Genomic DNA, 13,686 nt, shown 5'->3' on the forward strand with positions numbered 1-13,686 from the left:
TTTTGGAAGAAATTTGCTTCGTGCATTACACGAATATTTGAGTTTAAACCTAAAGCTATATCCATTTTGTTTTACGTCAAAATAAACTTCCAATTAAGAAGCAGATTTGTAGGAAAATACACAAATTATTCATTGAAGACAACAACAGCGATATGGTTGTGTCAATGAAAAGTTGAAAGCAGGGGAAATGCAGTTAGACTTTACAAGAAAACCTACGAAGAAGAACAACAACAACAAATGAGTGGAATAATTCGTTGGCAAATTACACCAAGTCGCCGCATGTGACGTTAATCAGAAAACTTGTGATATTGTATAAAATTGATTGGTCAATCAAATATATAGTTGTGCTTTCCATAGTGGAGATCATTTGTTAAAAATAGATTTTTGTCACACGACTGTCCATTATTTTTGGGGAAATGGACAGTGGTCCCATAATAATGGACAGCGAGCGGAGTTACATAATGAACTCCTAGGTGTCCAGTATTTAACATAATGTTCATATACAACAAAGGACAATTTACAAGTTGGGTTTTGATTATTAAAATGGATGTTTGTTATGAACAATAAAAGTAAACACGGAAACAAACTCTTCAGGAAAAAATCACAAAAGACAAGCTCAAACATTCGGGTTAAATAACAGTAATGTATCCGTACGAAGTAATTTATTTTTCAAAACCGCATTAAATTTTCATTGAATACACATATATCTTCGTATAATTATCCGATAAGGAAAATATCTTACAAAATTACAAACTTGATTTTATATATCATTATTAATTATATTCAAAAGTACAGAATGTTTGACCTCTTGATCGATTAAAAATTTCAAAAGTATAATCAATCATGCACTTTTAAATTGTACATCAGTTAAAGAATTAATGAACTGGTTATTGGACTACCCTTTGTATACGATAAACTAATGCTTATAAACCTGAAGTACAGGTGAACTTATTTATTTCGGAGGAGTTCCTGGCGTCGTCCACTGCTTCGACCACAGGGCTCTATAGATTCACACTATGGGTATGTTGTATTTCATGATATTATTATTTGTATTACATGTTTTGTTACTGCGTTTAGTGTAAAAGTTCTTATATACTTGAAAACCAATAACGAGTTAAGATATATGAATGTTAGAACTTGATGGGATTTAAATTTTTAAAATTTCAACTTAAGATATTCTAACTCCAACAAAATGAGTAATAAGGTATTAATTGACAAATGTAGTTTTTCACTATCAAAAACAGGAGCAGACAATTTAGTATTTTTCTTCAGTTACAAAAGTTACTTACTTTACACCATTACCACCATTGAAAAGTTTGAGCTTCAAATCTTACTTCAAGTTAAAATATGAAAAATAATTATTTGCATCCCGAAAAAATTCCATGGCACTATATCCTATATAGAATGATGTACTGAATGCGCGTGCACCAAAGAAAAAATAACTTATTTATATTTTTTTTTGTGTGTTAATTAGACATGCATAGACACGATCAAACACCAATTATCAATTATGATGAATATCATTTATGATCTGTTGGCATCTTATCTTGTCATACTAAGTCCTATAAGAAAGAAATGTATATTTCTTTCATTATTGATATCATCTGTAATTTGAACACGAATCTTGTCAGTTTTTATTATACCTTCATATCTTCAGTGTTGTAAACCAACTTTCGTGTGCGATTAGCTTTCGTGAATGTAATGATCGAAGTTAATTCGCGAAAGTTTATCTCCTAGTTTGAACATCGTTATAATTTATATCGATAGGAATTTTTATTCAAATTTTAAACCTTCGAACGATATTCTTCGCTAAATCACAAAATTTAGTAGCTGCGAAAGAAAGTTCAAATCCAACTAACAATAGATCAGAATGCCGCAGTAATATGTTTTATGACACGCGAGTGGTAATAATATTTTCGTTTTTATCCAGCGGCCGTAGCTATTCGGCTGGTGTCACTACTGTGTGTCATAGCTTCCGTTCAAGGTAAGAACTATGCTAAAAAAGAATAGTTGAACAAAGCAATTAAGTTATTAGACAATAGGTATTAAAGATACCATTCATTGTGAAAACAGCGACGTGATATGTATGCATTTATCATATTCGTTTGGTATTTTTGTAAAATTGACCAATAAGATAAATTTTAGAAAAGAAATAAAAGGAAAACCAGAAAAGCGAAAACATAATCTTTCAGTTATCCAATGGAAATGATATCATATATCAATATTTTAATTACTAAATGTTCTTACTCAAAATGTATTTTAAACAATTTCTTGAAAAGGTGCGCCCGACAATCGCGGTACGGAATTTATCATAGGATACATGGAGAACATCGCTGTTTCTATGAACGTCGAACTTTTCGTCACAACGATGAGGACGACGACAGTCAATGTTAAGGTGACCGCTCCGAGGTACAGCGCAGCTGGAATCAATGAAGCCTTCTCCGTCACGGCTGGAACTGTCAAACAGCTCTTCTTTACCCCATCTATACGTCTTGCTGGGAACGAAATGAGCTCTAAAGCTGTCTGGATCACTGCTGATGATGAGGTGGTTATATATGGCGTTAACAAGGAGACTTACTCCTGTGACGCCTTCCTTGGACTACCCACTGACGTCCTTGGTACGGAATATTACGCCATCACATATTACCCACCGTACTACCAATGTGAGCTGCTGATTGTTGGCGTGAACGACAGTACAACCGTGAATATCAGAGTTGGGGATGCTATTGGCAGTCGGTACATATCATGGGGAGGAAGGAACTACTATAGCGGAAATACACTGACCGTCACGATGAACAGATTTGACACATTCCAGTTAGTTACATACGGCGATCTGTCTGGAACCTACATTGAATCATCAAAGCCTGTCTCTGTATTCAGCGGAAATCGGAAGACAAATATCGGTTTAGGAGGCAGTTCTGATCACTTGGTTGAACATCTAACGAACGTTGACACTTGGGGAAAGCGCTTCGTTACTGTTCCTATACCAAGGAGAACTGTCGGTGATTACTTCAAGTTCATAGCCAGTGAGAGTAGCACAACTGTAACTATCAGCGGAGGATATTCCAATACATTTACACTTGCAAGTCCAGGAACCGTTGTTCAGAAGTCAATTTCATCCAGTGCTTATTGTCTTGTACAGGCAGACAAGCCGATATTGCTTGTTCAATTCTGTCTAAGTCAGCAGTCATCGAATGAACAATCTGATCCCATGATGATGATCATTCCTCCTGTGGAACAGTTCGGAGCCGACTACACTTTCACCACACCAAAGTACTCTCTTGGGTCTTATAGCAACTACTTCATGTTCATCGTCAAGGAATCAGAAAAATCAGGACTTCGCGTCGATGGCAATGCATTCCCCTCTAATACTGTATACAATACTATCAGTGGTACCGATTATGTAGGGGGTTACATCAGCGTGTCTGAGGGGTCCCACACTGTACGTCACACATCTCCTATCTCCATCTTTGGTGGATATCTGTACGGGCAGGCCAACTTCGAGACCTACGGGTTTACCACAGGCATGCGTATGGCCGGCATTAACACGGTAATCATTGCTGAATATCTACATTTTTCTATATTGTATCGGATAATTATAAGACTGCATTTAAAAATGCATCTCTTTTATACGATTTCAAGTATATTCAAAACAACACTTAAAGTAATGAAAGAAGCATAATACGTCAAGTGTAATAGTATTTCTTTTATTCATAGTATAAATTTGTGTAATATATTTACGACTGAATATCGGTGTACTTTAAAACTGTTTTGTAGCCAATTCACCAATGATATTTCTTAATTGATTGGTCTAATCTTTTTTTTAAAAGAGCCTAAATGTGTCTTCAAGGGTTAGTGATTCAAGCATTATCATAACAATCGTCCTACGAAACATAGAATTCACTTGTTTGAGTTTCTTATTTGAGTCTATTGCTGAGTACATGTATATGTAAAATAAGATGTATATGTCTTAAGTTGGCAATTTGTTTAAACTGACACTTAAGCTAGCTGCACATAAATGATGGAGTGAAAGATATAAAATTACTATTGTGGAGATTAAAGGACAAAATACGGAGATCATTTTTTCTCGGATAATTCAGCCAATAAATGTTTGATATTTTCCAAATATTAGACTCCCATTTTGTGGTCTCAGAATCACACATCAGTCGCCGTATGTTCTGCTATTGAAATATGACAAACTCTGAAATTCGAGAACTATAGAACGCTAAGTACGGCATTTAACAGAAAATGTTAAAAATATCTTGTATTTGCTTCAACAGATTTGCGTACCGACTGCCACTGTGGTTGGTGATGGTATAGACAATGACTGTGATGGGCTGATTGATGAGGAACTGTGTACTACAGAAAACCAAGGACGAGGTGAGTGCTATTCATTTGACCAGTGGATCACAAAAATGATGATGTCATTGAAATGTGATGACCGCTCTCATCCTAACAACCATCAATTTAATAATCGTTCTTATTTCCATTTTCGAGACTCTTGTAACAACAAACAAAAATAATTTTTGTTGTTGTTGTAGACATAAAGATCGTGATTTGTATATAGGGATTGAATGTATTTTTCTAATTTTCTTTGCGGCTATGAAAAGCAGAAACTATCTACATATTCCGTGGAGCACGTTAGCGTTAGCGCTCCTCGGAAGATATGTAGATAGCTTCTGCTATTCATAGCCGCTATGAAAATTAGAAAAATACATTCAATCCAAATATTAATATAACAATTATTCGTTAAAACAAAAATTATTGAAATATTATTATATCATATTTAAAATCATGACACCCATTTACGACAAGAAACGAGATTAATCGAACCGCTGGCTGACAAAGTCGTTCCTCAACGTCGCGTTTTCAAGTTTCCGCCTTCCGGTCGTACTATTTTTGTAAATGACAATTGATAAACAAGAAATATAGTCAAAATAAGTTTCGATTGGCTTATTACAGTAACCTTTAGTTGATTATATATCAAGAAACAACACATTAGACATTACACATTAAAATATTGTGGGGTATTATTTTTATTGATATGAATCTGGCGTATTGTTTGAAATCAGATGATCGGTGCACGACAATCGTCGTATTCATAGTGTTATCATAGGCAAATATTTGTTTTCGTCAGTTGGTTGATTCATATAGTGACGAAACACTCAGAATGTAAATATACATCGTTTAAGCTAGATAAATATGTGTTTATACTAATAAATATACACATTAGTATCCGGTTTAAATAACTACTCGACGGATATAAATAAGAACAGGTTTAAATCTTTAAAATGGGAATGTAAAACGAAATTGATATATTCATAGTCACAAAAGTTATTCACTTACCGTTGATACTCAGCACTTACTACCCCATTCTTAATAATTTATTTAAATAGATAAAATGTTAATTTTCATTTCGTCTTATGTTTCTCGCCGTTGTCCTAATTACGGCGAGTCGGTTGATTATCACTGCGCCAGATGGCAAAACAGCCAAATGAATCTTCACTGTTAACATATTGTACGCAGGAATCTTCCATTTGGTTGGTGTTAAACATCCCCTTAGGCCATTGGTATACATTTTCGTATATTATTAATCCTTTTAAGAAACTTTTAATTTTTGTTTCGCAAAGGTAGCGGGCCTTCAATTAGTTAATCATATCTGATAATAATCGTAATACTATTGAAATGGATGTTATTTGTAACGATTGCTAGCATAGTCTACACTTACTTATTATACTTATTTGTAAATTAATCAAGTCATCAAAAATTTTACTAATGGCTGGATAATAAACCAAAATGCTGAAATTTGTAATTTGTACTTCTTGTAGATGACGATGGTGACGGAACTGCAGAAGAGGACTGTGCAACACCTCCTCCAAGTATGCAAAGCCACATTTTAAAGGCCTTTTTTCGCTATGCGTCTTAACTCATTTACCGTATATATTAAGGGAACATGAATTTAAATTGAACAAAGATATACTAGAGATGAAACAAAAGAAGTAAAGTTATATCAACATAAGTCGTAATACGTCATGTTACGGTGAAATAAAGCAACATGTTCAATTATTTCAACTCTTGCTGGATATTGTGAAATTAATATTTGGTTTGAAATTTACAATAGCTCGCACTATAAGCTAACCTTTCAAGGAAAATGATAAATGCAGAAAAAAATATTTTAGCTAGAACGAACAATGTTAGTAATAGTATTGGACATATAAGAACATGGACATTTTATGATTAAATTATTTTTTTTTCAATTATTAATTTTTTTATCACTTCATATTTATCCAACTACATGTATTGTCCTTTAATCAATTTAGTTGATGGCGGTTGGAGTTCATATGGAGCATACGGCGCATGCTCACTAACATGTCGATCAACAACAGGGGGCGCTACTACTGGAATAAAGACTCAGACCAGATATTGTAACAATCCTGAACCTAAATATGACGGAAGACAGTGTTCCGGAAGTGCGACAAACACTGCTTCCTGTACTCCATCAACCTATTGTCCAGGTAGGTATTTATCATAACTTAATGGCGATGTTTACACTCAACTTTTATTTTTCAACTCTATGGTTCCCATAAACAAATGCATTACGTTCATACTTCTAAAACTAAAAAAATAACTTTCATTGAATTTAAAACGTTTGAAACAATCGCTTACCGCATTATAAATAAAATAATCTATATTGAGTGAGAGCGATATCAAAACTATATTGAGATATGTTTATTTTGAAATAGATATATTTTTCGCATACCTTGTTAATGTTTATAATGTATTTCGATATTTTTATCTCAATTTACAGAAGATACCTATATTTTTTTACATTGTTATCTGTTGTTCATTTATTAATTCAAAATATATTTCAATTGCCTCGATATTTTTGTGATATACAAATGTATCGCTTCAATAATGAGATCATATAATTGCCATACTGCATTTTGGGCCAAATATTGATGGTGTACTCTCTCAAGTGTTATTTTAAATGTTATTTTCTATTTCTAGTTCATGGTGGATGGGGTTCCTGGGGCTCCTATGGGTCTTGTTCCGTGACCTGTGCCTCTGGCACGAGGACGAGGACTCGGTCCTGCAATAACCCTAGCCCACTATACAACGGTAACGACTGTAGTGGAAGTGACACGTCCACAACCAGCTGTACATTGAGTCCTTGTCCAAGTACGTATAATGGTGTTTACTGATACTGTTTGATATCAAATATTCGTGGGAACTTTTTCTCGTGGTTAACAGCTTTTGAATCATATCGTGGCTAGAAATATTCGTGGTTTACAGATGGAACAGCACAAGTAACAAAACATGGATTAATCACATTTCGTTGTTTTTTATTCGTGGTTCTATAGCAACAAGAAAAATCAACGAAATGTTTTACATAACGAAAATATATACTTGTAAAAAGAAGAAAGATATATAATTTATTTATTTTCTTTTGAAATAGTAATTTGAAAAGAAAACTCATAAACATGGTTTCAAGCACATTTTCGTTGAATTTTCATTCGTCGCAAACTGTATTTTATTTTTCGTATTTTCTCTGAGCAGTGTAAGTCATGGACATTTAGTACAAGTAACTTAACGGTAATTTCTTTCAATTAATTATATTTTTTTCTAAATAACGTTATATAGAATCATTATTAATTCCTATTAAAAAAGGGATATGTTCAAAATTATCAAATGTATTTTCATCATGATATTATAATTATTTTCTAGAATAAAACGTATTCAATGCAACAACTCAATTATCATGATTGAAAAAGCTGATTGCCAATGTTTGATAATTCGTTTCTAGTTGACGGCGCATGGTCGAACTGGAACGCGTGGAGCACGTGCACAGTCACGTGCGGAGGCGGAACTACCACCAGGAGTCGCTCTTGTACTAATCCTAGTCCAGCACATGGCGGTGCCCAGTGTGCAGGCAATGACACAGCTACCATAGAATGTAATACTGCCGTGTGTATAAGTAAGTTATTGTTTTTTACGGGATTAATGTTACACAATTGTATGATGCATGTATCACAGAGGAAAACCTTTCCAGGTGATCAGTATTTGTGCACTTCAATTTCTAACAGTAATTAGTTGAATATATTTGCACATCGTTAATGTGAACTAATGTACAAACTAATGTTTGTCAAAGTTAATACAAACATTTTTTTTTTATTTTGCAAAAAAAAAAAAAAAAAAAAAAAAAGGTGATAGCGATAACGATGTGCATGTGTTGTATGGTTTTGTACATTTTGTATATAGCTATTCAGTAACAATGTGTAATCACTTATTTTACATTAACAGTTGATGGGGAGTGGGCTGCATGGAATGCATGGGGTACATGTACGTTATCTTGTGGAAATGGAACTCGATCCAGAATCCGAAGCTGTTCTGATCCTCTCCCTCTTAATGGCGGACTCCAATGCCCCGGAGCGTCTAGTGATTTCAGCGAATGTAACACACAAGACTGCCCCGTCCGTCAGGCCGGGGTTTACCATCAGGTAAACTAGCAATATGTAAATTTTGAAATATTTTATAATTTTTTTATACAAATAATTCTCAGCAAATACATGACTAAAACAAATTGATTATTTAAAAATGATCAAATTTTGTTTTCAAATCTTCGCACGAAAGCGTAGTATTAATAGTAATAAACCAATTATTTTTATTAAAACAAACTACAGTTAAGTCTGTCTATACAACCAACCCAACAGGCAAAGAAAAGTGGTTTTCATAGCCAAGTGGTCTTTGTACACATGCTTACTCAAAAAAAATGTCGTTAAAACATGTTTTAAACGAAATGATTACTTGTCTTTCCGTTCAAGAATAAAACTTTTTGAATAGTTTTATATAGAAATTACATGTAAATACATAAAACATACATTTACAACATGTATTTAAGGTCCACGCGTCGAATGCATGGGTTCGTAACGTGCAGTCGATCGCGATCGAGCAACTTGACCGCTAATTATATATAAATTGCCGTTGTTTGAAGAATTGGTCTCGCTCTTCACCACGTTTCAACGGACCCATGTGTGTTCGCCGACACGTATTTGGCGAGTCTTCAGTGCATTCGCCATGCATGATGTTGCAGTTTGTTAGGGAAATTCCACTTTTTATGTGCCTACGCATGCGTACTAGATTGTTTTGGCTCTGGGACGGAACTACTGATTTCCCCATTTCCGAAGAGGGGTTTTCTATCGTTTTTGAAAAGACATGGAAATGTTGGGCATTTTTTTATTGGCGAATATTTTCATAAAGATATATGCTCTACTATTCAGCAAAGTTTGGTACTTTATGACGAGATTTTTTTTCACCCCAAAAAATAATGGGGCTTTAACATAAAACTTAGGAAACAATAAAATCATAGACGATTATATGTTATAAAACTTTATTTGTTTTCGGACTTATAGAGAATATTCCTTCTTTTCAGCTCTGTCCCACAAATTGGTTTACCTGTGAGAGTGGCCAGATTACCTGTATACAATTCCCGTTCGTGTGCGATTGTGGAAACGATTGTGACGACGGAAGTGACGAAACAACGGGATACGCTGGATGTAGCGCTGATCTTCTGGCTTCCTGTGGAAACGGTGCCGAGAGTAAGTAATCGCTGGTGACATATAGCGACATCCAATAATGTATATTTCGTCTTTGCATAGTACAGCGTTACCTCCCTTGCGGGAAGGTATCGATTGTGACGTCATCGTTTTATGGGAAACATTTACGTCGTTTTCGCTGAAAAGTATGATGTTACGCTCGCAAACACATAACGTCACAATCGGTACCTACCCATAAGGGTAGATAACTCTGTAATATGCAAATCCGGAATAAAAATAAAAATATGAGGTATTAAGATGATAAATAATAATCATTGGATAATTATAGCTAAAAGCCTTTTAATTTATACAAATTGTGGGAGTAGCTTTTCACTTTGAATAAATTCATAATAGGTATTTAGTATGTATACTGAATAAAAATACTGTTTGAATAAATTCATAATAGGTATTTAGTATGTATACTGAATAAAAATCCTTCTCTATCATTTATACGATTTTTTGTTTTTCATTTTTACAACAGGTATCCTCCGAATGTCATATGGGTTGGTTTTATTGGGAATATCATTGTTTTGGCTTCTACGACGATGATGCTCTTTTAATTTCTTTGCTGACACTCAGTATCTAAATCATCCTCGCAAAGACTTGGGATATTCCAAATGGACAGTGATTCTAGCTTTCATTCTCTAATTTATAATACTTTTAATGACTATGGAATGTTTGGCATTGCCTATGAAACACAAACCAAAGAGAATGTTTATTGTTATGCCATTTTAATTGGAAATTATGAACTGTAACACACAATTATCTTTGTTTTGATAAAGTATCCTATTACATTTACCTACTAGTGGTATAAATTTCGACGCAACAAAACTACGATATCAAAGTATTTTGTATATGTATAATACAGATCTGTTGTACTTAAAATACTCCATTTCTTGTTTTTGTATTTGTATCACAAATAAAGTTATGCTGATGTGTTATTTTGTTTTAAATTATGTACTTTATTGTTATTTATTCATGTTGCACTGCAAGTATTTGTGACTTTCACGACTTGTCTTTTTTTAAGTCACGTATCATTGCGTAATTAATTAGTTGTTTTTTATTCACACTAATACAAATTCGTTAAAAAATCTTAAAAAATGAAAATGCGTTCATAATTAAACAAACACTCCAAGGAACATCGTTAATATCATATATCATGACTTAAAATATGATAAACGAGTTAGGATGTAATTACTAAACACAGACAAGGATATCATATTAAAAACATTGTAGATTAAAAACGAAAATTTCCAATTTTTGCGGTTTCATCATTCATTCATTGCGATGGAAACGAAAAATGCGAAAATCTAATACCCACGAAAATAGTCGGCAATACGGTACATTGTTTCTCGTCAATGGGTATCATACTATGACAAGTTACGAAATGTATTTCCGCCTTGTTAAGACTATTAGCCATTTTAGGATTTTTTTCGCTTGAAAAAGAAGAAGCAGTTCGATCCCCAAATTACGCATTGTCTTACAAACACAACCACCAGAATACCGTTTTTTTTTCTTTTTTTTCTTTTCTATTTTTTCTTTTTTTTTGTTTTTTTTTTGTTATTTGATTTATTTGTTCATTTTGCATACAAAATCTAACTTAGAACATAACAAAAATATAAATCAAATCATCGTGCTAATGTCTCACTTGAATTCTTTAAGTCTTTTTAGTCTTGCATTAGTATCTTCCCCTTCGCAAATTATATCAAATTAAGTATTTGTTCGCGCGTTTTATCCATAATAATTACGTCTTTACCATCACAACCAACAACAACAACTTAATAATGTAAGGCTACGTTTTTCTTTACCCAATTCCCATTTTTTAACATCTGGAATTCCGCAAAGGACATCAACGATGCAAACATCAATACATTGATTTAAAAACAGATCTTATATGAAGATTTATAAACAAAAACAATAACAAAATAAAATGATAAACTTCAGCATATTCCATATGTAATCGTTTCAGTTTAGTGTTAAGGTGATTTTAAATTTTAAGAAATGAGTCTTAAATGGTTCTCTCTGTGCGGATCAAACTTTCGTGGTGTTAGCAATATACCGCAAAAGCGCCAAAATATTATCTCCGCGAAAACAACTGGCTGTATGGTAAGCAAACATAATATACATTCAAAAGTAACGTAATGCGGTGAGGATTGTATGACTAAATTCCTTGGGTGATGATCATTGACCTAAATATCGTAACATAAAGTTAGTACGGCGTTAACAACAGAGGATAAAGAATACGGCTTGCTTATACGATTAGACAAACTATAACAGTAAATCGAACGACTTATATTCAAAGCACAAGGAAGTCGATAACGCTCAGGATGGTGTTACCGAGTCTTGGTTAGTTTGTTTTAATATTACAAAGACTATATATTAAACTCATTGTTTATCCAAAACAGTAGCAATAAAACACAATCATCGTTTCGCTTGTTTACTCAATAAAGTTGAATTCTAAATTTATATTAACCACGATAACTATCGCTCAGACACCGTTCCTTACGCACAGACCGCACATCGTGCATACATCGTCCGCACATCGTCCGCACACAGCATATCATGTAACGTTGTGCGGTCACACAACTGTATGTTTCCTATCGGATAACATAGATATAGGTGTTTAAACAATAAATGAAGAATTACTGCGGTTTTGGAAGAAATTTGCTTCGTGCATTACACGAATATTTGAGTTTAAACCTAAAGCTATATCCATTTTGTTTTACGTCAAAATAAACTTCCAATTAAGAAGCAGATTTGTAGGAAAATACACAAATTATTCATTGAAGACAACAACAGCGATATGGTTGTGTCAATGAAAAGTTGAAAGCAGGGGAAATGCAGTTAGACTTTACAAGAAAACCTACGAAGAAGAACAACAACAACAAATGAGTGGAATAATTCGTTGGCAAATTACACCAAGTCGCCGCATGTGACGTTAATCAGAAAACTTGTGATATTGTATAAATTGATTGGTCAATTAAATATATAGTTGTGCTTTCCATAGTGGAGATCATTTGTTAAAAATAGATTTTTGTCACACGACTGTCCATTATTTTTGGGGAAATGGACAGTGGTCCCATAATAATGGACAGCGAGCGGAGTTACATAATGAACTCCTAGGTGTCCAGTATTTAACATAATGTTCATATACAACAAAGGACAATTTACAAGTTGGGTTTTGATTATTAAAATGGATGTTTGTTATGAACAATAAAAGTAAACACGGAAACAAACTCTTCAGGAAAAAATCACAAAAGACAAGCTCAAACATTCGGGTTAAATAACAGTAATGTATCCGTACGAAGTAATTTATTTTTCAAAACCGCATTAAATTTTCATTGAATACACATATATCTTCGTATAATTATCCGATAAGGAAAATATCTTACAAAATTACAAACTTGATTTTATATATCATTATTAATTATATTCAAAAGTACAGAATGTTTGACCTCTTGATCGATTAAAAATTTCAAAAGTATAATCAATCATGCACTTTTAAATTGTACATCAGTTAAAGAATTAATGAACTGGTTATTGGACTACCCTTTGTATACGATAAACTAATGCTTATAAACCTGAAGTACAGGTGAACTTATTTATTTCGGAGGAGTTCCTGGCGTCGTCCACTGCTTCGACCACAGGGCTCTATAGATTCACACTATGGGTATGTTGTATTTCATGATATTATTATTTGTATTACATGTTTTGTTACTGCGTTTAGTGTAAAAGTTCTTATATACTTGAAAACCGATAACGAGTTAAGATATATGAATGTTAGAACTTGATGGGATTTAAATTTTTAAAATTTCAACTTAAGATATTCTAACTCCAACAAAATGAGTAATAAGGTATTAATTGACAAATGTAGTTTTTCACTATCAAAAACAGGAGCAGACAATTTAGTATTTTTCTTCAGTTACAAAAGTTACTTACTTTACACCATTACCACCATTGAAAAGTTTGAGCTTCTAATTTTACTTCAAGTTAAAATATGAAAAATAATTATTTGCATCCCGAAAAAATTCCATGGCACTATATCCTATATAGAATGATGTACTGAATGCGCGTGCACCAAAGAAAAAATAAC

The 13,686-nt window shown here is 33.4% G+C and overlaps 1 protein-coding gene across 1 annotated transcript; it reads left to right on the forward strand.

The window, feature by feature from the left end:
* Positions 1 to 1,016: 1,016 nt before the first annotated feature.
* On the forward strand, positions 1,017 to 10,529 carry LOC138307176 (uncharacterized). Its single transcript, XM_069247809.1, has 11 exons — positions 1,017 to 1,020; positions 1,931 to 1,984; positions 2,280 to 3,550; positions 4,281 to 4,380; positions 5,829 to 5,879; positions 6,321 to 6,515; positions 7,009 to 7,179; positions 7,805 to 7,975; positions 8,302 to 8,498; positions 9,431 to 9,596; positions 10,075 to 10,529. The coding sequence occupies exons 1-11, from the start codon at positions 1,017 to 1,019 to the stop codon at positions 10,140 to 10,142; spliced, it is 2,448 nt and encodes an 815-aa protein (XP_069103910.1). The 3' UTR covers positions 10,143 to 10,529.
* The last annotated feature ends 3,157 nt before the right edge of the window (positions 10,530 to 13,686 follow it).

Source organism: Argopecten irradians, chromosome 14, assembly GCF_041381155.1.
Source record: "Argopecten irradians isolate NY chromosome 14, Ai_NY, whole genome shotgun sequence".
Classification (NCBI taxonomy): domain Eukaryota; kingdom Metazoa; phylum Mollusca; class Bivalvia; order Pectinida; family Pectinidae; genus Argopecten; species Argopecten irradians.

Coding starts and splice junctions, on each gene's coding strand:
- LOC138307176 (XM_069247809.1), top strand. Junction 3,551..4,280: donor GTATGGCCGGCATTAACACG/GTAATCATTGCT, acceptor TTGCTTCAACAG/ATTTGCGTACCGACTGCCAC. Junction 6,516..7,008: donor TCCATCAACCTATTGTCCAG/GTAGGTATTTAT, acceptor TTCTATTTCTAG/TTCATGGTGGATGGGGTTCC.